At 34.4% G+C, this 23,860-nt stretch overlaps 1 protein-coding gene across 3 annotated transcripts in view; it reads right to left on the bottom strand.

Moving 5' to 3' along the window:
* Nucleotides 1-2,971: 2,971 nt before the first annotated feature.
* Nucleotides 2,972-23,860, bottom strand: part of NKAIN3 (sodium/potassium transporting ATPase interacting 3) — an 821,210-nt gene continuing 800,321 nt past the window's right edge. For all 3 annotated transcript variants that reach the window (XM_074278762.1, XM_074278761.1, XM_074278763.1), the window contains one exon: nt 2,972-7,535. In XM_074278762.1, the coding sequence (XP_074134863.1) occupies nt 7,512-7,535 (24 nt within the window). In that variant the 3' untranslated portion in view covers nt 2,972-7,511. The remainder of the gene's footprint in view (nt 7,536-23,860) is intronic.

The raw sequence follows: 23,860 nt of genomic DNA, 5'->3' as shown, positions 1-23,860 counted from the left end.
GCATTTTTGTTTATATATTTTCCAGTTAAATTTTAATGTGGATTAATCCGGTTTAATCTCTTAGGAAGTTTGGTTCCTCTAAGACAGCACTTATTTATATCCTATCCATAGCTAGAAATATCTGTCTTCCCTATGACATACTTGAATCAGCTCTGATTCCTGAACTATTCCTGAATCCAGAGCAGCTCTGAATAATGGAGTGAAGACTTATTGGAATCTGAGCCTGAGGCTCTGTGTTGTTATCACAGGTTGTTTTCCTTTCCTACACCTTTTCCTTCAATCTTAGAAAGTGAGAATCCTCCAATAAAAGGGAACAGGGTGAGTGTGTATGGTGAGAGAGGGTGAATAGGGAGATGAGGGGAGCTGGATACTGTGGGCTTACCTAGTTTGTAGTTATCAATGCCAGCCACAGGGTAAATAAGTCAGTGGATTGACTTATTTCTTTTTCCTCATTATACCTGCTTCCTCTTTTATGCCCCTTGGGTGTTTTCAGTCAAGTAATAAAACCTTAACTTACTTACTCTAGCCAAGTAGGAGATTATTACTTTCTATATTGATTGACCCTTCTTCTGGTCTTAAGGTCGAAGAATGGACTATGACAAATGATAGGACAGGGATAGAGAAAGGGACTGATTTTATTGATATAGGAAATTCTCCACAAAACTCTCATTACCAATGCCAGGTCAATACTTTCTCAGTAACTCAAAGTGTAAGAAAATTACTTAGAATAATAGTGTCCAAATCAAATAGAAACTGGGAGCCATCAAACCACACTTTCAGAGCTCTGTGGCTGCATATTGACTTGGAAAACTGCATGTCAACATTATCTATGTTCTACTGAATTTTTATTAATTTGTTAATGTTTGCCAGTTCTGGCTTAGAGTACTTATGGGTAAAGTTATTTATCTAGGGTCATACAGCATGTATCAAATGTAGGACAAATGATAGCTAACATCTACATTTATGAAGTACTTTATATCCATTGCCTCATAAGAACCTCACAATAATGCTTTGACATGTTGCTACTATGGGTATTATTGTCCCCATTTTATGGTTTTTGCATCTATTTGGAAAAAATACTATTTAAAAGGGTTAAAAATGAAATGAGTTCATGCAAAAGCCTGGCTTAACTCAGTGGGAAGGGTCTTATTGAAATGCATTATCATGGGAAAGAGGTATGTGCTTGCACTCAGAGATGGGGATCTCCCTCAGAAAGATTATAAAATATGCCCAGTATTACCCAGCTCAAGCTCAGAGACAGGAAATTTTCCTGGCCACAAAAGATATGGACAAGAAGAAAGAGCAAGGCCAATATTTATTTTAAATGAAGTACTTAATTGCAAACAGGAAAATAATTTGGTATATTCAAGTATTCACCATTTATAGGTTTAGAATGCTTCCTTATGTTCTTTCTCAGTTTCTTTGGGTGTTTTTCAACTGACATGAGGCAAATAAGTTCCAGTTTTATATTATTAGTTTTTTTCTGAGCTATTTTCTAATGTTTTTGATTTAGCTGGAAATCTTTAGTCTTAAAATCTGTTCATATGTAAACATTCAAAGATCACTGAATGGAGTTCTGATTCATTTTTGCCAATAGCAACAGATTTCCCTACAACTATTTGTTGTTGGGGACTAAAACTACATTTTAAAGTTACTTTTCCTACATATTAGAGAAGTTATCCAATGCCTACAACTATGGTCCCCAAATACATTGGTTGTAAAACATTGGCAGAATATATGTTACCTGTGTATCTTTAGAGCTTCTTATTCTAAGGAGTGCCATGCCTTTAAATACTAGGCCTGTAGTATCAAGAATCTTAAAGTATAGTTCGCAAACAAATGGACAGATCTGTAGGATGAACAAAGATTGAAGATGATTCAAGTAGGCAGAAAATAAGTGAAACAGTAGTTCCACATTTCCAGACTGAGAAGGGTAAATTATTTTATTTTTCCTAGATAACACATTTGCTTGCTGAAAGCTGCTGTTATCTCTTGTTAAGATGTCAAGGCAAGTCAGTTCCAAATTGAACCATTCAAACTCTGATCAATTGGTTAATCTACAGGCCCCAAATATCTCTTTCTCCTCCACAGAGACATGCTAAAGTGGTTTTGAAATTACTGATCAGAATTTTTTGTAAAATACATCAGTCAACATGGTAACAGAGTACTGTCTTCATATTTCTGGGGACTCCAGAGACACTTTAAAATTAAGTATAAAATTCAGATCCATTCATTTCCTGAGCAAGATTCCTTTCCAATTTGCAAAAGATTGAAAAGTGCAATTTTGTTTTTTATTTGTCTCTCAATTTGGAAGAAAATCATGATGGTTTCCCTCTGCTTTGCCGTATACATTTTAGCTGATTCTAATGAAGATAAATTCTTCTCAATCACAAGTGTCCTGATCATTAAGTGAGACAGATGGCAGCCTTGCCATATTTTGTTAGGATCTATCCTCTTTAAGTTGGCTGCCTTCTTTATTTAAGTCTATAGGAAATAGCAGGGCTCATTTTTCTGGTAGAAAAAAAAAAGAAGTCAATATTTTGCTTGGGAAAGATGTCAAGTGATCTTCGAACCAGACTAGTCTAAGTGCCTTCCAGAGTTTGAGTAGTAGAGACATATGTTTCTATTAGACTTAAAAAAATTGGGGAGCGTAAATTTTGCATCATGTTAGGGGAGAGAGATAATGATATAAATTTTTTTGCAGGTTGTGTCAGTCAATCCCTCTCCATTCTGTTCAAACTGGTTTTGACATATCCATGACGTTCTTTAACCCATCTCTGTGCAGAATGTGTTCTTTTGTTATCCCCATTTCATAGATTTTTGTAAAGTATTGTTGAGCAGCTAATTCATACACCAGACTTTTTCTGATGCTTCCAGTTCTCTCTTGCCTAAATTACTTTTTGTTCACTTACATGTGTACCTGTCATGTTCCTCTCCACTACAAAGTAAAGTTCTTTGAGGGCAGGGTCTATTTCATTTCTTTTTTTTTTTTTTTTAATCTATCACTGGCAGAGCATTGTTGCTTAATAAATGTTTGTTGAATTGATTGAATCCTTCTCTCTCTGAATTCCTTGTGATGATTTTGTGATAGAGAGGTAGTTAACAGGAAGGAAGGGTAATAATTATAACAACAACAACAACAATAACAATAGTGATGCAAATAATGCTTTACATCTAGTAAGCACTTTTCAGCTTTTTAAAATTATTATTTCTTTTGATATTCATGATAATCCTAAAAATAAGGCAGCTCTTGTTATGGCTGTTTTACAGATAAAGAAACCAAGAGTCATGGAAATGAAATGGCTTTTAAAAACTCATTACACAGACAGAATCAGGGCTTGATTCCAGGTCTTGTGGTTCCAAGTCCAATTTTTCTTCTATTTTATAACAGTCCTTTCAGTATGAACTGAAAATCAACAACATTCCAGCTTCTCTTAGTTCAACTCAAAATAACAGGTTATTAGAGGGAAGCTATTAATGCTAAACATGGAAAGGGAGGGATCCCATTATATAGAAAAAATATCAGATTAGGATAGTCAAAATAGGATATTCAATAGATTTTTCAATACTTAGTACAGTGCCTGGTGCATAGTAAGTATTTAAAAAAAGTTTATTGTTTTGACTCGATGATGGTTCATCTCCCTTCTTTATGTTTAAATTATTGAAGGTAACTGACAGTATTTGTTCTCATACTGCTTAAATATCCTGGAAGGAGTGACTTGACTGTGAACTTGTAGAAGCATTTGTTACCAAGTTCATTGAGTTACCAAAAGAGAATTTTTGACCTTCTTTCTTACCTTCATTTGCCTAAGACAATGCAGTTCTATGACTAGCTAGAATTTATTGAGCTGAGATATCAAATTATATCTCCTATGATTAACAAGTTGGGATTTTTGGCTTAGGTTTATTACTTCTATTTTCTTAAAATGGAAATATGTCTTATAGCCCTGTTGTTAATGGTTAATAACAAATTTCAGCTCTATTGTATACCAATTTCTTATTTCATGTAACAAAGATTATCCCCTTCTGCTATTTGCTCTTAGAAATCATTACTTTCCCCTTCTGTCCTTTGTTGTATCCTTACTAAAAACATTGAAAACCTATGTAATATAGTTTAAGACTGCTAATAGGGGCCCACTGTTTTTGAATTACCATTGATCTGTGCTCTGAGAATATAATCAAGCAATGATTATGTTTCTCCAGGTTGGTAAGAATGATTAGCGGCAGTTCCTATCAATGAATCTTTGGACAATTTTTATATCAAGGGTGGACTTGATTGAACACAAGTGCAGGGCCTTTGATATCGGAAACACTTCAGTATTTATTGAATTGAATTGAATTTCTCTTTAACTTTCTGACCACTTAGAAATCCAGTATATTGAGAATGCAGTGAACATGGCCCATCTGGATCTCTAGTTGGCTAATCCTAACTCTTTCCCCAATTAAAAAAAAAATTTTCTTTGTTTAAAAATTGTGTTCCAATCAAATATAAATTACTCAGGGCTTTTGTATTTGTAGCCCCAGGCCTTAGCAGAGTCCAACACATAGTAGGTACTATTATTGGTTGAATCTATTGAGCTGGTGTTGTAGATTAGAATTATCCCATAAAAGACTTATCCTCTGGTAGCAGTGCTATGTGTGTGTGTGTATGTGTGTGTGTGTGTGTGTGTGTGTGTGTGTGTGTGTGTGTGTGTGTGTGTGTATGTGTGTGTGTGCCATCCTTGGGGCCTATTTCTGTTACTTTCAACTTTTATTGAGATTGGAATAAGAAGAGATTATTTGCAATCATGGGAAGTAAGGGATCTTAGTCTAAGACTGATTGTTCTTCCAAATGGGAAGTTGATGAGAGTTCTCAGAGAATAGGGATTTTGAACAGGCATAAAATGTTGGTTGGTTGGGGGATTGCATTTGAGGGAATCCTCAAAAGGCTAGGATCAGGAGAGTAATCAATCTCCTGTCTGTGTTCTTCACAGAGGACAGTCTCATTACCCCTTCGAGTGGTAGAGATGCTAACTACTAATACAGACAGAGCAAGTCATCACAATCAACTACAAGAATTGCTTCAAACTAACAAGGTCACAGGCCACAGGTCAAGGGTAAGAGAGATCCCAAGGCTACAGTCTTTTGTAGTCAAAGGAACTATTTTTGATATTGGCAAATCACTTAATCTCTCTGCAGCTCACTTTCCTTATCTATAAATTTAGAGAGGTGGACTAGATGTATTCCTATGTATTTTGTCCTTTCTATTTTCACATCAATGATCTTATCATTCAACCTTATTATTTAAATGAAACTGCAGTATAAGAAATAGTTGTTTACTTGGGAAAATTATAGATTAATAGTTACTTATATCCTTCCCAAATAAGTTAAATATCTTGGCAGTCAGGCATGCAACAGTTTTCAATCCTTAACAGATTTCCTTGGAAACAAAGAATTTTTAAAAGTTGATAACTTAAACAAAATAAAACTAAATGCCATTTCTTTTGCTCACTTTCTTTCATTAGGCTTATTATAGCACTTGATGTATGAAGGAGAGAGACAGAAAACAAAACTGTGACTCTTTGAGAGCTAAATTCCAACTCTAGTTTTGTCATTAAATAGTAAGTCCCTGAAATTCTCTGTATCTCAGTTGCACTATTGGGAAAATGAAGGTCAAAACTCAAAGAATATGAAGGTCACTTCCAGCTCTAAATTCACAATATCATATACTTTTAGAACTGCAAGGAACCTTAAAGATCATTTGATGTCAGCCCTTCATTTTCCAGATAATAAAACTAAGTCTCAGAGAAACAAAATGATTTGTCAAGGGTCAAATAGCTAGTAAATAGCTGGAAAAGAATTTGAATTCTGTGTTCGTCTTATCCTGTCTGGTATTCTTGCTGTTGTAGAAAGCTGCCTCTCCTCTAAATTCTATTATTCTTCAGCTATAGTGTTTGAGTATGAGTATGTGTGTGTGTGTGTGTGTGTGTGTGTGTGTGTGTGTGTGTTTTAATAATTATGATGAAAGGAAATTTCCATATCTGTGAAAACTATTTTGTGTTTGGTGGAGTATGGAATAGCAGTGAACTCAAACTAATTGCTGGCAAGGTTTTTTAGAAGTCCACAAATACCTCCCTGTCATTATAATTAACTCACATCCCAAGTAACATCTTCTGAAGTTTGAAATCCTTCAGCTAAACTAAAAATATGGCATATTTAGGCAAGTAGTTAGTGGGCCAAGAAAGTCTGTGATCCAAAAGATACCCTTCCCTCCTGCTTCAGAGATTAAAGATTCCTTTTTACATAGGGAATAATAGTTGAAAAGTATGAACTGAGCAAAGGAAAACTAAGATTATTCGTGACATTTCTTTCTACTTCAGGAAATAATTTTTCTAACTCACTTTCTTAGTAATGTTGTCAGAAGGGGGGAAAGCTATGTATTAAACAGATAATGATTCTTTAGAAGTATTTACAGGAATTTCTCATCACACATACTAAAAGGGATGTATCCCAAAGAATTTTCAAGATTGTGATTGGAATTGCCTTCAAAACCACATTAGGGGAAAATCACTTCAGTTTTCTTACCTGTCAAAAAAGAGGGTAAATAATTTTTTCACTGACCAGTGAGTAGAAAGTGGGCAATTTATAGGTATGTAATATGTGGCAGCCATGATGTGATGATATAGTGCCAAATATATTTATTTGACTCTTCTTCATAGATTCATGATTTTTTTTTCTGAATCTGGGGTTAAGTGACTTGCCCAGGGTCACACAGCTAGGACATGTTAAGTGTCTGAGACCAGATTTGAACTCGGGCCCTCCTGAATTCAAGGCTGGTGCTCTATCCACTGCGCTACCTAGCTGCCCCTGATTCATGATTCTTAAACAAAAAACAATTTGAGTAGGAAAAGAGCAAGGAATAATATGGAAATTTGGAACTATAGAATGATGACTATTTGGGGATGGAAATGTCTAAACCAAAGAATTATTCCATGCTATAATAGGGTAGTTTTGAAAACATAACCAGAGTCACAATGCCCGGTAAGCCATTTTTACACATATGACCTATGTTACAGTGTCTATCCTGGTGCCAATATTCCCCAGATATTCTCTGCTGACAGATTCTACTCAACACAGTCCAACCCCATGTCCGTTGGGAAATACTGACTTAATATCTTGACAGTACACACATGTAATTCACTTAGAAGTTGACTGCAGATTCTTTTTGTTTCCATGCCTCACATGAGATATTGTACAAAAAAATTAAAAAATTTTTCTTTTTTTACAATTTACAAGTGTCCATTGAAGATGATGATTTAAAAAATACCCACCTAAGCATCTACAATTTGTCTAGTGACAATGCTAATAATACAAATGCTGTGACTGACGGATTCAGTGACAAGTAGTAAAAGAGAGAGGAACAGTTCAACCCCCATAAAGAATTCCAGATGTACTGCATCTTCTGAAGCACTTTCAACAGGGGCGGAAGGGGGCTTCCTTTTGAGATCAACTTCCACAGCTGTAGAATGGAGTCAGTGTTCATTATTTATTTCGACCTGAAACAGAAAATAGGAATTAGTTTAAAGCAAGAAGCTCAACCTTCTTCCTGTTCATTAACTGTCATGAATGAGTGAGTTCCCCATTGATGGAAGTGTTTTAGCACAGGCTAAATGACATCCCTAGATGTTACAGAAACCATTCCTGCAATAGATTAGGAAGTTGGAGTAAATAATATTTACAGAACTTCTTAACTTTAAGATTCTGTGGGGTAGTGCTTTCCTCCCCCACACTGTGTTTGCTTGGTAAAGTCATTGAATATAAATTTTAAAAAATGTTGAAAACTCTATCATTTCTCATATTCAGATTGAATGAAGACTATATATCTAAAAGAAGAGCCAGGATTGAATTCTTGGGAGAGATACAACAAGTGTAATCACAACTAAAAAGTGAAGGTAATAGTATAGATGTTGGCCCTGGATACATCACAGGATAGGCCAGTGGTTCCTGTTGATTTTTGCTCTGCGGATCCTATTCAACACCAACAAAATAACCCCAGAACAACTAATAAACTAAATATTCATAAGTTTTTATAATTATTTATTTCTCAATGCACCATTCAAGAATTTTTGCCTTAACTCCTTGGTCTATGGTCCATGGTCAACATGGTCAACAGCCAAATGGGAACACAGATACCTTATATGGCAGGAGCATGAGGGCAAGAGAATCAGCAGTCAGAAATGCTATGGTTTTAGTTTTCTCACTGACTTCTCTCTGCCTTCATCCATCCCAATCCAGCCCCATCAGACTTATTTTTCTTCACTATTACCATATCCCTTCATTGCTCCATTGCTTGCATCTATCAAGTCTTAGGGCATAAAATCTAAACTTCTCTACTGGGTCTTTAAGGCAATTCATAATTTGTCCCCATACTACCTAACCATATTTATTTCCTCCTCTTTTTCTATATGCATGGCTCTCTTCAATCAGACTGATCTCTTCATAGTACTTATTTTTGCTCCTTTCTCATATTCCCTTCTTCCTCCTCTTCTCAGGCTTGCTGAATAGGACTTACTCTTCAAAGCCTTCCTCATCCAGGAAATGTCATTTATCCTTTCTCTGAAGCTGTAATGCTATCCAACTTGATATAGAAATATTCTGTAATTCTGTAATTTTATGGGTTGTATGTAAATGTGTTGTCTTTCTGATTAGACACCTTTCTGTGGGCAGATACTAGGTCTGTCATTGGATTATAATCCTCCTATATGTTGCCTATACATACTGAATAAGTAAGGCATATTCCACAAATACTTGTAAATGAAAACTCAGAAGATGAAGGTTCTTATTTTTTTGTGTGTGTAACATGGATTCTTTGGGCAAGTCAGGTGAAACCTATGGATCCCTTCACAGAATGATTTTTAAAAAATCATAATGGAAGGAAATGCTAAATTTCATTTAGAAGTTAATTAAAATAAGATTGTAATCCCCCCCCCCCCACTTTACAGACTCCTTAAAAGAGGGAACTTTGTCCTCCTCAGAGGGTTACAGATTAACAACTTCTACTATAGAATGATATTTTGAGATTTACTAAAATTTATATTGGTACACGTTTACTTGGGGGAAGATATTACAATTATTTCTTAAAAGAAACCTTCCCCAAAAGATTATTTAACAGTACCATGAGTAGAATAGGAAAGTCATGTACAGAATTTATTTTGAAAAAGGCAAAAAAAATTGCTATTATTGTTTCAAGAGCATAGACTGCTCTACATGGAGCTAAGAAGACCTGAGTTCAAATCCAATCTCATATCAGCTGAATGAATTGAGGGCAAGTCATTTAAGCCTTAGTTTCCTTGTATTTAAAATGGGGAATAATAATTTCATCTACTTTTCAGATAAACGACATAATATGTACAAAGAACTTTTTAAACCTGAAAGTGCCATATAAATGCTATTAGTTATATTTATTCAATCATTGTTCTTGTATAAACTCAGTTGCTCAATGATAGCCTAGTCAAATTGAGACTTAAGTTTCTTTTGATCATCTTTCATCAGAGGCTACAATACTAGTACTTTAATTCAGGATTCAGCCAAGGTAAAACTGGGAATTAGACCAAATTTTTCCTTTGTATTCTTTTTTTTTTCTGCATCTTTTCTGCTCCCTACTGGGGGCACTCCCTTCATTTTCCATTTCCTGTTTCTAGTACTATCATATTCTTTGTTTTCATCTCTACCTCCAAAAAAAAATTTATCAAATCCTTTTACTAGTATAGAAATGATAGTTTACATTGTTAATCCCATTATTTGAAGGTATTCACACTTTAATAAGAACACAGGTTTTGAGACAGAGAGTGAATTCTCATGGTATGATTCCAGGCATCAGTTAATATATGTAGAAAGACTTTTTTCAGAGCCTCAGGAACTTTTTGTTTCTAAAAATCACACCACTTGAGTGTTTGCCCATTCCAACTATATGAAATGTTCTGTGTGACTATTTCTTGTGCTTGAGACCAGGATTAGACTAGAATTTTGGGATAAAATGAGAACACATAATTCTGGACAGAATTTTTAAAAATAGCTTAATGGAGAATGGAGGGGTATCTTGTTCTGTGTCCACATTGGGTGGGGGGAGGGAGAAAAGGGGAGATGCATAGGGAAAGATAGGATTGTAAACAGAGCTGGATGGGTAGCTGCTACTACATGAATCCCTTTCTTTTGAGAAAATGCCAATGGTAGTAGATTTTTAAATTTGCACTCCACCTGTCCAACACTGTTAGCCACAATCTTGGCTCATAGCATAACTCACTCCAAAAGTCTTAGTGCAGTTTTAAGCTTTAAAGAGCCAGGAGCAGAATTATAACTAGGAATTTTTGCATTTTGGGCAAGCTCCACGAACTATGTCAAGTATCAAGTATCAAGATAATCAAGTATCAAGAAGGGCACAGAAAGATGAGAGAGAGAGGGACTACTCTGTGGGGAGGAAAAAAACACCTTAGAACATTAACCCTTGTGGGAGGAAGAATCAGGACACTGAGAGACTACTTCCCAGAAGACTTCCCTCTACAATTCCTTTCATTCTGAGGAAGTACACCATTACATAACTAATGATTTTAACTACTAATTCTGAATAACTAGGGAAGGGAGAGGTGAAATTCCAATTCAAATCCAATATTTTCCCTTCAACTCCTCCACTCTCTTCCCTCCCCCCAAATCCCCTCAAACATCAGGTTCAACCTAATGTGATTATAGAGATAATCTAGTTCTGTTTCTTCAATGTACAGAAGAAAAAGAAGCCAGAGAAGAAAAATAACTTGCTATCTGTCCAGAATAAAATTCAGACAACTCTTCCTAAAATCAAAGTTGAACTAAGGTAGAACAAGTGGAATCCAAATCTCAGTTTCTTCAACTGTTTGAGCTGGATATGATCTTAGAAACTAACTTCTCTAATCCTCTCATTTTACAGGACAGAAAAAAAAAAGAGACTGATAGTTTTAGAGCAGGGACTAATATCTAACATTTATATAAAGTTTATAAAGTGCTTTTCATATGTTTACTCATTGATCCTCACAACAACTCTGTGAAATAGGTGCTATTATTATCTTTATTTTATAAATGAAGAAATTGTGAGATATTATTAATTAACTTGCCTAGGGAAGAAATTAAGATAGGTTTTGAACTCAGGCTTTCCTGACCCCAAGTTCAGAACTCTATCTATTGGGACACCTAGAAGAAAGAGTGTGTGAAGAGAAGTAATGTATAAGTCTGAAAACTGCCTGTTCCTATCTTTTGGTCATTTATCAATTGGGGAATTATTTTATCTTATAAATTTGATTCAGTTCTTTATATAATTAAGAAATGAGGCCTTTATCAGAGAAGTTGTTGCAAAAAAAATTCCCCCATTTTCTGCTTTTTAATTTTGGTTGCATTACTATATATAGTATTAAACATTTTTTCTTAACTTCTGAAGTCTATTTCTTCATTTGTAAAATTGGCAATGGGCATAATAATTCTTAAATGTTTATGCCCTATAGTGTTATTGCAAAGATTAAATGAGATTATATATTTAAAATACTTTGTAAAGTGTTATCAACTATTTATTATTGACACTGCTGCTGTCATAGTTGGCGACATGGGCCATGAGGAATCTTTTCTGAAATGAGCCAGCTCCTTTCTCAGTATCACCCTCCTAACAGGTCTGCTAACCCCTGGCACTCCCAGTATACCCAGTAATGAGGCTTGTGTTAAAATTGTGCTTTCCATCATCTACAATAAGGCTTTTGCCTTGTTCATATCAGTGATGTTATGGCTATTGTTAGAGAACAATCTACAATCACATTGGCATAGGGAACTCCCATATGGGAAAGCTCCTTCTATAAAGCTTTGCAACTTACTGTCTTATTTGCCTAAATCAATGATATCAAACTCAAGTAGAATTGTGGGCTACTAGCTGTGCATGTGTGTGTATAAAAGTTTATTTGATCTTATCCTCAACTATATAGAGAACTGAGTCAAATTTATATTAATACAAGTCATTCCCCAACAGATTAAAAAGGCTAAAGCATATGAACAAGCACTTTTCAGAAGAAATAAAAGCTATAGTCATATGAGAAAAAATGCTCTAAAACACTATTGATTAGAGAAATGTAAATTGAAATAACTCTGAGGTGCTATCTTATACCTATAAGTTTGGCTAATGTGACATAAAAGGAAAATATCAAATGTTGGAGAAGATGTAGAAAAATAGGAACACTAATGCACTGTTGGTAGAGTTATTAACTGATCTGTCCATTGTGGAAGACAATTTGGAACAGTGCCCAAAGGGCTATAAAACTATGCAAAGGGCTATACAACTTTGATCCAGCAATATCGCTACTAGGTCTGTATTTCTAAGAGATGGAAAAAAAGGAAAGGATCTATTTGTACAAAAATATTTGTAGCAGTTCTTTTCATGATGGAAACCAAGGGGATATCCATCCACTAGATAATGGCTGGACAAACTATGGTACATGATTATGATGGAATATTATTGTGTTAATGATAATGATAATGATATTGTGATAATGATATTGTGAAATGATAAATAGGAGGATTTCAGAAAAAAACATGGAAAGTTTTATATGAATATCTGATGCAAGGGTAAGTAAGCAGAATCAGGAGAAAGTTGTACATAGTAACAGCAATGTTATACAATGAAGAGTTGTGAATGATTTAGCTATTCTTAGAAAGACAATGATCCAAGACAATTGCAAAGAACTCATAATGAATTATGTTATCTGCCTTCAGAAAAAGAACTAATATTGTCAGAATACAGATTGAAGTATACTATTTGTTACTATCTTTTTTCTTCCTTATTTTTTGTTCGAGTCTTTTTGTACAAAATGAGTACTCCTCCTCCTCCTCCTCCTCCTCCTCCTCCTCCTCCTCCTCCTCCTCCTCCTCCTCCTCCTCCTCCTCCTCCTCCTCCTCCTCCTCCTCCTCCTCCTCCTCCTCCTCCTCCTCCTCCTCCTCCTCCTCCTCCTCCTCCTCCTCCTCCTCCTCCTCCTCCTCCTCCTCCTCCTCCTCCTCCTCCTCCTTCTTCTTCTTCTTCTTCTTCTTCTTCTTCTTCTTCTTCTTCTTCTTCTTCTTCTTCTTCTTCTTCTTCTTCTTCTTCTTCTTCTTCTTCTTCTTCTTCTTCTTCTTCTTCTTCTTCTTCTTCTTCTTCTTCTTCTTCTTCTTCTTCTTCTTCTTCTTCTTCTTCTTCTTCTTCTTCTTCTTCTTCTTCTTCTTCTTCTTCTTCTTCTTCTTCTTCTTCTTCTTTTTCTTTTTCTAAGGCAATTGGGGTTAAATGACTTACCCAGGGTCACAGAGCCAGAAAGTGTTGTTTCTGAGGCCAGATTTGAACTCAGATCCTCCTAATTTCAGGGCTGGTATTCTATCCACTACACCAACTAGCTGTTCCCGTTTTTTTTTTTTTAATGTTAAAAATTGTTTTAACGTGTAATTGGGGGGGAAATAAAAATTATTTAAAAAAATGTATGTGATAAAGGTTGTAGCACAGTGGACAGAGCACTGGACCAGAAATCAGAAGATCTGAGTTCAAATGTGGCAAGTTATTTAATCTGTTTGCCTCAGTTTCCTCACCTGTAAAATGAACTGGAGAAGGAAATATTGAATCATTCCAGTGTTTTTGCCATGAAAACCCTATATGGGGTCACAAAGTATCAGACAGGACTGAAAAATGATAATAACAAATATGTAGAAAGCTGAAATTTGACTCTGGATTGTCTTAGTTCAAGGGTGGAAGTGCCTTTATATCATTCTCCTTGACATAGTCAAATGGACATTTTTTACATATACTCCATGGCAAGGCTTTTGATCATGTATCTTTCTTTTTAGCTATATGTCTCTATGCTAAACCACATTATGGGCAGATGAACTTTCAATTACCCAAATCAATAATATTAGCTCATTCTTGTTTCCTGATTCTTTGCAGCTAGTTATATATACTATCTCCATGCCTGGACTGTCCTCTTATGGAAATCTGTTGAAATTCTTATTCCTCCTGTAAGACTCATTGTAAGCCTACCAGAGTCCCCAACATGGTAAACATTTAATATATTTTTGTTAAAATGATGGATAAATAAATGTTGAGAGTATAAAGTATAATGTTGAGAGTATAAAGTATTTGGAATCCACCTACCAAAGAATAGTCAGGAATTATATGAGAAAAACTACAAAACACTTGCCACAAAAATAAAGTCAGATTTAAATAATTGGAAAGACATTCAGTGCTCTTGGATAGGCCGAGCGAATATAATAAAGATGACAATACTCCCCAAACTAATCTATTTATTTAGTGCTATACCAATCAGACTCCCAAGAAACTATTTTAATGACCTAGAAAAAATAACAACAAAATTCATATGGAAGAATAAAAGGTCGAGAATTGCAAGGGAACTAATGAAAAAAAAGTCAGAGGAAGGTGGTCTAAGTATACCTGATCTAAAGCTATATTATATAGCAGCAGTCACCAAAACCATTTGGTATTGGCTAAGAAATAGATCGGTAGATCAGTGGAACAGATTAGATACAAAGGACAAAAAAGAGTACATCTATAGCAATCTAATCTTTGACAAACCCAAAGATACCAACATTAGGGATAAAAATTCATTATTTGGAAAAAAAATTGTTGGGAAAACTTGAAATTAGTATGGCAGAAATTAGATATGGACCCACACTTAACACCATATACCAAGATAAGATCAAAATGGGTCCATGATTTAGGCATAAAGAATGAGATAATAAATAGATTAGAGAAACAGAAAATAGTATACCTCTCAGACCTGTGGAGGAGGAAGGAATTTATGACCAGAGGAGAACTAGGGATCATTATTGATCACAAAATAGGTTTTGATTACATCAAACTAAAAAGTTTCTGTACAAACAATACTAATGCAAACAAGATTAGAAGGGAAGTAACAAATTGGGAAAATATTTTTAAAGTTAAAGGTTCTGACAAAGGTCTCATTTCCAAAATATATAGAGAACTGACCCTAACTTATAAGAAATCAAACCATTCTCCAGTTGATAAATAAATGGTCAAAGGATATGAACAGACAATTCTCAGATAATGAAATTGAAACTATATCCACTCATATGAAAGAGTGTTCCAAATCACTACTGATTAGAGAAATGCAAATTAAGACAACTCTGAGATTGACTAAGATGACAGGAACAAATAATGATGAATGTTGGAGGGGATGTGGGAAAACTGGGACACTAATACATTGTTGGTGGAGTTGTGAAAGAATCCAGCCATTCTGGAGAGCAATTTGGAACTATGCCCAAAAAGTTATCAAACTGTGCATACCTTTGACCCAGCATTGCTGTTATTGGGCTTATATCCCAAAGAAATACTAAAAAGCGGAAAGGACCTGTATGTGCCAAAATGTTTGTGGCAGCTCTTTTTGTTGTAGCTAGAAACTGGAAGATGAATGGATGTCCATCAATTGGAGAATGGTTGGGTAAATTATGGTATATGAAGGTTGTGGAATATTATTGCTCTGTAAGAAATGACCAGCAGGAGGAATACAGAGAGGCTTGGAGAGACTTACATCAACTGATGCTGAGTGAAATGAATAGAACCAGAAGATCTCTGTACACTTCAATGTTGTATGAAGATGTATTCTGATGGAAGTGGATATCTTCAACATAAAGAAGATCCAACTCACTTCCAGTTGATCAATGATGGACAGAAATAACTACACCCAGAGAAGGAGCACTGGGAAGTGAATGTCAATTGTTAGCACTACTGTCTATCTACCCAGGTTACTTATACCTTCGGAATCTAATACTTAATGTGCAACAAGAAAATGGCATTTACACACATATATTGTATCTAGGTTATACTGTAACATATGTAAAATGTATGGGATTGCCTGTCATCAAGAGGAGGGAGTAGAGGGAGGGGGGGATAATTTGGAAAATGAATACAAGGGATAATATTATTAAAAAAATTACTCATGCATATATACGGTGGAAAAAAATTCTAAATAAAATAAAAAAAGATGGATAAATAAATGACACATCTCATCCATAAAGACCTCCTATTCCCCTTCTTTCTCAAATATCTCATGCCATTCTGTTTCAATGTATACACAATTTTAATTATAACTCATAGTTATCTGTATACATATTAATTTCAGTTTCCCCTTCTTTTTATCTTCTCTCCTAATAGAATGTAAATTCCTGGAAGTTGGGAATTAGGACTATATCAGTTTTCATTTTTTGTATCCACAGTACCTTGCACATAACTTTATAACTGACTATAAAATAAGGGGTATATGTACATACCACTACAGTGTCCTGAAAAATCATGATTGAGTAATTGTGCCAAAATTAACAGTAGCCAGAGTCAAAGGGAAAGTATTCCAAATAGCCAAATACTGATATAAGCTCCCAAATCATAGGGTATAAGTCAAGCTCATGGGAAGCATTTTATGAATTAACATCTGTAAAGTGCTTTTTACAAACATTAAAAACCAATATAAATGCTATCTCTTGTTAGCTAAGTATTGCAATCTTTAGAAAATATTATTGTTTCAGCATACTGGAACTCTCCTGGGAGAGTTAATGAGTCCTTAAGTGACCTTTTTACTTCTAGGGATTGATTTAGACAGCTGGTAATATACTATTCAATAAAAAGATTATGGAGAAATTAATACTGATAACAATATTTAAGTATAAACAGCAAAGAAATCAATTTCTCTGTTCAAGTATAAATACTAAAAGCTGAACACAATCTGAAAAAAAAGCAACAGAAATCTTGTATAGTACTGGTAGAAATAACTAGTAAAAATAACTTTGAAATACTTAAGAACTCTGATCAATTTATTCGAGGAAGACTTCTGGGTCAAGTGACAAGATGGAGGACTAGATCCTTTTTCTAAATCTTAGAACTTCTCAAATCTCTCCAAAGTAAGAATTATATGCAAAAGATATAACAAAACAGTTTTAATTATCTCACTGGTCTAAAATACCAAGAGCCCCAATGAGAAAACAATCCAATGAATTAAAGTATAAGTCTAGAGCAGTTTAATTCCTAATGTTTTCATTCATCACTCTTTTCTCCACTAGCCATTCATTCACAAGAATATACTCACAAACTGATGCATAGGCTTATAAGAGAGCTCAACTCAAACACCTCATTTCCTATGCTGAGAAAAACCAAAAGGCAAAAACTTGCTCTAACTAGGCCTGCAGTAATAATAGTACTTTATGTTGCAGCAATATTGTTCTTAAGAAATGAGGAACAGAAGGAACTGGAGGAAGACAATAATAATCATGAGATTCTGCCATTTTTAACACAAAAGGACCTGACAATCTACTGGAACAAATTTTATCATCCCAGAAGTCATTTGGAACAGAACTATAAACTAATAAAATGTGACTTGCCCGGTGTTGGAAGGAACTAAAAACAACAACAACAACAACAACAACAACTTTAAGGTTTAGCCCCTGGAGAAACTTGCTTTCAAACGGGAAAGAGTCAGAAAGTGATCAATGGGGAAGGTAAGGGAAAAAAGGACTGAAATTTGAAAACTCTCAAAAGAAAGAAAACTTAATTAAAGATCTTAAGGACTAGCAGATTAAAACAATGGAAGTTACTAACATTATTAGGAAAATGGCCTTTAGGCCATCTCAATGTATCCAGACATTTATGAAAAACTGTTAAAAAACATAGGAAAATTAATTGGTATTTGATGAAGCTTATAAGATCTTATATAGATTCTTAAGAGTATAGAGATATACCACAATGTTTCTAAATAGTTCAAGAGATTAATGGGAATTATGAAATTTATGACCTATATAGCAGAAATCAACAAAACAGAAAAAATACCAAAAAAAAAAAAAATCCTTAAACTCATGATGGCAAATTTCACCAAGAAAACATCAGAAAGAACAACTGATTAGTAATACAAATACATAGAAGGGAAGGATAATACAAAAAAAGAGAACCAAAAAAAAACCTGTGATCAATGGTGATCAAACATCATTTCAGAGAACTGATGATGAACAATGATACTCAATTCCAACAGAGAAACAATGGAGTCAAGATGAGGAAGAAGAAGCACATTTTTTAACAGGGTCAGTGTGAGAATTTATTTTGCTTTAAATATGTATATTTCTTGAAAAACTTTTTTTTCTTACCTTTTCTTTGAAAAAATTAAAAATCAAAGAAAAGAACATAAAAAGAAAAAAAAAAGATTCGGGCAGTTGGAGGTTGGAGTTCTGAGTCTTCTTAGCCCTGCTATTAAAATTACTCCCTCAGAGGTCATCCATATCCTCCTTATCTCTCCCCTCTTAATTTAGTTCAATATGTATTTATTGAATCCATATTGTATAAATGGCAAAGTATATAGAAAGCTGGCCTCAGAGTGAAGGAGACCTGGATTCAAGTCTCGCCTCTGACACTAATTACCTTTGTAACTCTGGTGTAAATCCCTTGACCTTTTTGTCCTAAGCAATTCTCATAATTGGAGAATGGATTGTATTAATCAGAACTACAAGTAAGTCTGCATAGCTGAATTATAAGCTAAATGGAGAGACCAACTGTACAAGATGACTAGAAAAATAGAAATGAGTTTGTGAAATCTTTATATGCTAAAAATAATTTAATACCTGATCCTGGAAGTAATGGGGAGTCATTGGGGTTAATTTAATAGACAGTGGTGTTAAATGGTAAAAATTGCATTTTTAGGTTAAAGTCCAGCTCACATCATACATTAAATGGCAGCTTTGGGATTCTGACATCTTGAGATTTTTGCTAATAACTAAGTGGAGTGGATATTGCCTGCAACTTTCTGTTAGTAATCAGGGCAAAATGGACTCTGAGAGCATAAATAGCCCCATGAAATAAGAAAATTAATGCAGAATCTTTCCCACTTATGTGGATTATAGATTTTTAGAATTAATAAGTGCTATATGGAAAAACCTTAAGAAGGGTTCAATATATGGGAAAGGCCCCCTAATGATTATAATTATATTATGCAATTTCCTAGTGAATTGTCAGCTATATTTAATGCTAACTTTTCATTTATTTTTATGTTCTAGATTAAAAGTTATCCTTTTAAAAATTGAAAAAATAATAACTAACAGTAGCATGAATTAAATTCTGTACTGTCAAACAAAAATTTCACAAATTCTAAGATGAAGTAATTACTTCTTCTTGCTACACTTTACCCAGGGTCTCATGATTTTAATCTTAGTAATCAATAGTTAGTTCTTTGGTGAAAATCAAATCTACAATAAAAATCCCTTTATCTTGCTAATTTTGACTTTTAAAAAATGACACTATCATTAAGACAAGATCAAGATATTCTTGCCAGAAATTGAACTTTATCATCTGTAGAGAATCTTTTTCAATCTGCAAATCTTCTACAAGTATGGCATTACCTTTCGTGAGCACACATATCTTTGTTTTATTTTTTGTTTAATTGTAATGATTAGAGGATGGTAAGTTTTCTCTATCATATATACCAGATAATCTCATATGATAGTAATATGGTTATATATACATATATATAAATACACACATACACACACACACACACACACATATATATATATATATATATGTATTTACACATGCACATATAGGTCCACATATGAAACTCAGAAATGTTTTTAGCTTTTAGATGCCATCTAGGTGGCAGTTAAATGGCACTGGACAGAATACTGGGTTTAGAATCAGGAAGACTTTAAATCTGGCCTCAGACACTTATTATCTGTGTGAAGCTGGGCAACTCACTTAACTGTTTGCCTCTATTTCCTCAACTGGAAATAAACTGGAGAGGAAAATGGCAATCCACTCCAGTAGCTTTACCAAGAAAACCTCAAACGAGGTCATGAAGAGTCAGACATGACTGAACAACAACAACAAAAAATCTAGAAGGCATATGGGAATTAGGATTAGAGTAAAAAAAAAAAACCTGAGTTTAAATCCTGCCTCAGATACCTCCTTGCTGTGTGATCCTGGACAAATCATTTAACCTTTCTGGACATCAATTTCCTCATCTATACAAGGAAGGATTTGGATTTAATGGCTTCTAAGGACCTTTCCAGCTTTTCATGTATAATCCTGTAATTTTGTTCTGCCAAATAAACTTTTAAAAATCAATAATAACAAAATCTAGCATTTAGATAGTGACTACTATGGGCCAAACACTATATATTAAAAAAGTATTATTTCATGTTATTCTTACAACAACCATGGTGCTATTATCATTATCAGTGATTTTTCCCAAGTTCACCCAGCTGGATTTGATCTCAAATATGGATCTGTGGCTGGATTTGAACTCAAATATTTCTATCCTCTGTATCTCTAGTTGCCGGAAAGCACAGACTTTAAGCACAGTGGGATCTTGCATTTTAAAATATAATCAATACATCAATCAACATGTATTATTGAGCACATGTGATGTGCAAAAGTACAAAACAATTCCTACTTTCAAAGAACCTCAATAATAAGAGGAGGGAGAGGTTGTAGAAGAAATAATATGTGAATAAATAGATGTATACATGATAGATATAAAGTAGAAGGAAAATGAATATAGAGGGAGTAGCTCAATTATAATAATAGTTTTCAATATTATTACCAGTTATTTTTGTGGTAAAACTATGGTTTTTATAGTTTCAGGCATGACTCATAGAAATTGATGAGAAAGTTTCTTAGACTCCACCAGAATGCGTATTATTTGGTATTATTTTTGATGGGTTGTGTCACACAGTTAAGTGAATTTTGGCATATAGTTTATCTCACATTGAGAGCATATAGTGACTCACCTATTAGATTTACTTATCACAAATTGCTACTTTATACACAATAAAATGGTGAATTATGTTCAACCCTTTTTTTCTTTCTTTTTTTTTCCTTTTAAAGTTGGACAAAGTGTTTTAAAAATTCTTTCTGAATAAAATATTCAATGGAATCCTTTGGACAAAGAGAAATAGCATGAATAAATAGTATAAGAGTGTTCCTTATACCAAAACCTTACTCTAGTGCCTCAAGATGAAAAAGGTGGTTTTGGGGTTCATAAAGTCTTTATCACATGGAAACAAGTTCTGATAAGTTCTACAAAGCTAGGAAAAATTTAAATAAGGGCTTATTGATAGATTGTAAGTATGAAGGTGTTCCAAAATCAGAATATTACTCTTTAGGGTATAATACTTTTGCATCTCATGAACATGAAGAGTTGTGATCTTTGTAGGTGAAAAAAGTAACCATACCTAAAAAGTCATGATTTATTCAGATAATACAGTTTTGGCTATGAAGTCAGAAGACCGGGTTCATAATCCTGCCTGTTACTTGTCTCTGGTACGTTAAATAAGTAAATCACTTAATCTCTCAGGGCCTCAGTTTCCTCTTCTATAAAATGAGAAAGTTGGCCTTTCAGGGGCTTTTAAACTTCAAATCTATTAATCTACAATTTGGCTTGTTCTCATAATCCTAAAATCTTACTTCCCCATCTGATACTTCAACAAATTTGTCTATTTCCCTTAAAAAAGATGTGTATTTTAATTTCTTCCTAAGAAAAAAGCAAGTATTAACTTTGTTACTTCAAGTTACTTTGTAACTTGGATTACTTTGTTACTTCAAATGAATTCCTTCTCTGTGTTCCTCATATTGTAACCCCCTCCCTGCCTTAATGCAGAATCTTTATGAACTTTTTATAGTATACATATATACATGTATATATGTACATAAATACACATATAGTATATATACCCATGCATACCGACATCATTATTGTTCAGTTCTGTTTGTATCCATATTTTTCAAAAGGTTAGTCATTAGAATATCTATCATTCATCAATCTATCTATCCACACACATATATGTGTAATCTAGTTATTGTTCTTTTGAGATATAGATATATAGCAGCACAATAAATTGGTGTATGTATGTGTGTAGGAGGTATATGAATATATATGTATGTATGTGTATATATATATATATATGTATATTATATATAGTGGCTGATGTTTTGATGATCAGCTAGACTTAACTAGGCTAACCCAGAGTTGAAAGATACACACTTTGAGTTTGTATTCAAAGTCTTTTGTAGCTTCAGAGCACCTGATAGGATTTGTGCTCCCTCAACAAGACCTTCAACTATTCAGGACCTCTATTTTGTCATTTTGAGAACCTGAATTAAGACTTTAGGGGAGACAACCATGGAATAATTGCTAAATAAGGCTACCTTTCTAATCCCGGCAAAGTTCCCTATTCAGTGGTGTTACCTGCAGTAAGAAGGAGATTCTCCTGGCCTCATAAGCAAAGACCTAATCTCAGAAAGCCTGGTTTTATGCTTCAAGAAGATTAAAGAGACTTAATAAAAGTTAAAAACCAGTGTTCATTTCCACCTCTGACTATTCAGAACAAAAGATAGGCTTTTCCCTTGAGCTACTGGGTGGCATTATAGCATTACTGGACCATTTACAATTGAGTAAAATAGTAAGTGGCTTATTAAAAGAAACCAAGCAGACAGGCTGATGCAGAATAGATAAATGCTGGCAGGATTTGCATACTGGTGGGTGGCACAGTTCACTGACTAAATTGTTTCCCACCCATTGGCTTTAATTCAGATTTACTTTGATCCTTGAAATTTTTGCTCCCTTCATAGACAAAGGGTATATTCATATTCATTTGACACATAATATACATAATCTGTCAAAACAGAAGCTTGCTTTATTGCTTTCCACATCCAGTAGCTGTACACCACCTACAGCTAAGTGGGTGCCTTCCATATCTCAACAATGAATGTGCTTGTTAAGGAGAATAAGAGAGCTAAATTATAACCTCCTAGGTAACCTTGAGTGGACATTTGATCTCCCCCTAAAACCTCAGGGCTGAACACAACCTTAATTATGTCTAATGTGACTCTTTTCCTTTTAAAGACTTGTGACTTTTACTTGCAAGCAGTACTTTAGGCAAACCTTCTCAGGTAGATGGGTATTTATTTCCATCAAGCTTTGTAGTGAAAAACATTTCTTCCTTGCTTCATTATTCCCCTTCCATTTCCATCGGTTTACTTCCATTCCCTTCCCTTTCCACTAGATGTTTCTTAGTCTCACTTTATGATATCTTTCCCATTTCCTATGCATTTGCCAGGGCATATGTACCTGGAATAAATTCTTCCTTATCTCTCCTGCTAAAATCCTTTTTTTTTCATCTTTTAAGCCTCACTGCAGATGCTACTCTCTCCATGAAGTCTCTTCAGTTCTCATAGCTGCAAATGAACTCTGATTCCTCATACTTGTTGAAGGAGGATCTTTGTTCCTCTTTGTTCTGATCATATACCACTTTGATTCAGTCTCATTTATGTACATGTCTTATTCCTCTTATTAAATTATAATCTCCTTTAAGATAGGGACTGTGCCTTTTCATCTTTGTGCCCCTAATGCTTAATAAAGTCTAAGAGGTGAGATAAGATGAGCCTAAATAGCTCTAAGGTACCAAAGAATGTAATGGTACAAAAAATGAGAGACCAAATTGTTATGAAAGCTCAGAGCAGTAAGAAATCACTTCTGATAGGAAGGATCAGGGAATGATTGATGTCCAGTAAGTAAGAGAGATTCAGGATTGGAGTGGGGTAGAAAGGAGAGAGAAAAAGACAGAAGGATTAGCTTGAGAATAGGTAGAAGAGAAGTACATTCTAGTATTATAAGAAATATGATCTCTCAGGAGCATCAATATTGTGACAGGGGATAGTGAGAGATAACTGGAAAAATTGGTTTAAAGTAAACTGTGGAAAGTCTTGAAAAATTAATTTGGATTTTATTTGGTAGGTAATGAAGAAGCAGGCAACTGGGTAGCTTAGTGAATAGAGTCAAGAAGACTTGAG

Source organism: Sminthopsis crassicaudata, chromosome 1 (assembly GCF_048593235.1).
Source record: "Sminthopsis crassicaudata isolate SCR6 chromosome 1, ASM4859323v1, whole genome shotgun sequence".
In the NCBI taxonomy this organism is placed as follows: domain Eukaryota; kingdom Metazoa; phylum Chordata; class Mammalia; order Dasyuromorphia; family Dasyuridae; genus Sminthopsis; species Sminthopsis crassicaudata.
Note: the sequence above shows the minus strand (reverse complement) of the source record. Positions and strands in the feature narration are given on the sequence as shown.